Here is a 3,187-nt window from a genome sequence, read left to right on the forward strand (position 1 = left end):
AGGTTTTAGTGTGAGATGAGCTCATCAGTAATGCATTCAATATATTTATTACTCGTGCTCATTAAGATTGGAATAAATGAGCACATCCAAAATAACCCAAAAGATAAAGAACCATAATCATGATGACTAAATCTTCACAAAATATTATTAAAAATGAACTAAAGTATAGGAACATTTTGATAAAATCTGTGGCTGTATAGCAGATAGCAGACAGAGGGTATGTAAAAGCTATGGGTTTCTACGCCTTTCCACGGATAACTGAGGGAATGTTAACATCAAATCCATTGAGAATTGGAAATAAACTAACCCTAAAACCTAAATTCTGCTTTGTCTTTACCTGCCACTCTTTCTCATCCATCATCAACCTTCAATCACTCCCACCTTTTCTGTTTTCAAATAATCTTCTTTACATGAATAGGAACAAAACAATAGTTAACTCCAAAACTACATGTTCAAGGAATTTACCATCATTTAGAAAAGGTACAAAACTTAAATACAGTTAGTTAGATCTTTTTGGTATATATATATATATATATATATATATATATATATATATATATATATATATATATAATAATAATAAAGAATTAGAGTTTCACTTGGTAATTTACAATAAAAATTTATATTAAATATCAACATAAACATAAATTACTGAAGTGAAACTCTAAATTTGTTTTGATACGAGAATAGTACCAAAAATATTTTAAAAACTATCTAAGTTTCAGCCTTAAAAAAGGAAATAAGTAAAACAAATCATTTTTTTATCGTAAGTATGAAAGAAAGAGAAAAAAGGAAAATATGAAGGAAACTGAGACACTGTATCAACCAGAAGGTGGTGGCTGGCCACTGGTACCCGACCATGTGGACGGCGGAAACTCTGGCACGCCGCCAGCGGGAGGGCAGCTTTCCGGCAGCTGGAAATAGCCCATTTGTTGACTTGAAAACATGGGGAAAGAAGCAGAGGAAAACTGAGCAGAGGTTGAGAACAATGGGAATGGTGTTGGTGACACGGAAGAAGAAAATGAAGGAGATGATGATAGCACTGAAGGTGATTGAAGTGAAGCCAATTGTGCATTATAGTACAACTGCTGAAGCAAACTAGAAGGTGATTGTTGTTGTATTTGTTGCTGTTGAAAATCACTCTGTAGAAGCTGAGAGTATTGCAAGTAATCTCTGATCAAGTCAGAGGAGCCCTGAATCTGTGGCTGCTGAATGAAGGGCGGCGTCTCCGTGACGAGTGGCCGGAATTGAGAGGTGGTGGAATCAGAAACGGTTAGCCTAGTGGTGGCTTGAAAAGGTTGAATGGGTGGAACTGCTCTTACATTTTCAGGGAAGTTAAGCTTTGCTCTGTTGCCTCTGAACCTCAATGCAGCTTCATCATATGCTCTTGCTGCTGCTTCTTCTGTGTCGAATGTTCCAAGCCAAACTCTTGCTGCTTTGTGTGGATCACGAATTTCTGCTGCCCATTTTCCCCATGGCCTCTGCCTCACTCCCCTGTACTTTCTCCTCCTTTCCCCACCTCCCGGTGGGGGTGGGGTTTCAGTAACCGTTGTTGCCACAGCGGTTACACTTGTAGTTGTGGAGGTGGGGGCTTCTTCTGTCGCTGGTTGAAGTAAAAATGATAAGATAAAACACACAAATGATTGCACTAGTGTAGTAAATGCCATTGTGTAATGAATGGCTTAATTATGAACCATGGTGATGTAGATGTAGTTGTAGTTGTAGCATTATTTTGCAGCCTATATTTTGGTATGTGAGTATGTGACTAGTGAGTAATGAACATGTTTAGTTTATTAAGTTTTTCTTTGTGATAACATGGTTTTGTTAAATGAAAATTTGTTAGTTTACAAAACATGAAAAAAATGAAGTGTTTTTTGCATGCAATATAAGATTTAGGAATGGTGTTGCCCTACACTAGGTGGCAGGGAAAGAAAATTTAATGAAAAGAAGGATGAGTACTTAATACACATCAATTATGATGCTGTTTTATTGAACAAGTTGGAATGTTTGGAAAATATAAAATAAATTGGATAAAGTTTAAGATAATGCAATATATATATATATACACCTTATTTGTTGTTTTAGATGTAAAACATGAGATGAGGATGACATAAAATGATGAGTGAATTGTGATTGTGGTGATTGTATGTGTGAAAAACATGTTTTATTGTGAATTTGATGAAGTGGTTTGTGAAGTAATTGCACCTGAAGATGAGTCTCCTTGAGAAGGCACCATGAAGTCACCAATGTTTCTGAAGAGTCTTGGAGCACTTTGTTGTTGTTGTTGGATCATGTTATGGGAAGAGCTACTCTCTTCTTCTTCTCTGCCTCTTTTGTGGCCAACCCAAGAGGCTCCAGAAGAAGAAGGAGAAGAGAAAGAAGACAAACATGAAAGAGAAGATGCAGACATCATAGGAAAACCACTTTGCTGGATCCATTCGGTGCTCCTCTGGCCTGACCCTGAAGACACCACCACATGTGTCAAAGCGGAAACCATTTCTCTCAAATCTGGATCACCCCTGTTATACCCTGAAACCAAAGTACCTCCTTGCGTTGTAACCTCACCTTGTTGCATCACTTGGTTAAAATTCAACCCTAGTGAACCACCACCCCCACCACCTCTACCATCATCATGTCCATAACCATATTCACCATCGCCGTCACCGCCACCACCGCCGCCATGACTTTCCGTGAACCGCATAAACTCACCTGACCCCCTTTGGTGCGCCACCGTTAGCAAGGACATGAAAACTATATAAACTATGGTTTTCTTTCTTACTATTTTTGGACCAAATTTAAATTGCCAAGATCCACCCAAAATTTCTCTTGTGTGATTCCTTCTCAGGACACCCTTTGAGATGCTATTGAGAATGAAACGGTTATATAATAAAGAGGTGCCAAATTTAAGCATGTGGAATTAAGGTAGTCGGCCACCATTAAAATAGTGCAAACTAAACTATAATATATAGTATATATGATATTTCCTATGCCCTGTTCTGTATGCTCTGTCATGCGCGTGAGCGCACACACCCCTCCACCACCTTTATGATTTTTTTATTAGTTTAACTTTCTTGGCTTACAAATTGTTTTTGGGTTTCTGAAATATATATATAAATAAAAGGGAAATAGTTTCGGTAAATACACAATAAAAAGTGAATAATTAAATATGTATACGGTCTTGCGCTGC

General features: G+C 37.6%; 1 protein-coding gene across 1 annotated transcript; it reads right to left on the minus strand.

Moving 5' to 3' along the window:
• Positions 1-727: 727 nt before the first annotated feature.
• LOC114384091 (ethylene-responsive transcription factor ABR1-like) lies at positions 728-2,968 on the minus strand. Its single transcript, XM_028343764.1, has 2 exons — positions 2,206-2,968; positions 728-1,603 (listed from the first exon to the last, which is right to left on the minus strand). The coding sequence occupies exons 1-2, from the start codon at positions 2,909-2,911 to the stop codon at positions 822-824; spliced, it is 1,488 nt and encodes a 495-aa protein (XP_028199565.1). The 5' UTR covers positions 2,912-2,968; the 3' UTR covers positions 728-821.
• Between the last annotated feature and the right edge of the window lie 219 nt (positions 2,969-3,187).

The sequence above is a fragment of the Glycine soja genome, chromosome 2 (assembly GCF_004193775.1).
Source record: "Glycine soja cultivar W05 chromosome 2, ASM419377v2, whole genome shotgun sequence".
NCBI lineage: Eukaryota > Viridiplantae > Streptophyta > Magnoliopsida > Fabales > Fabaceae > Glycine > Glycine soja.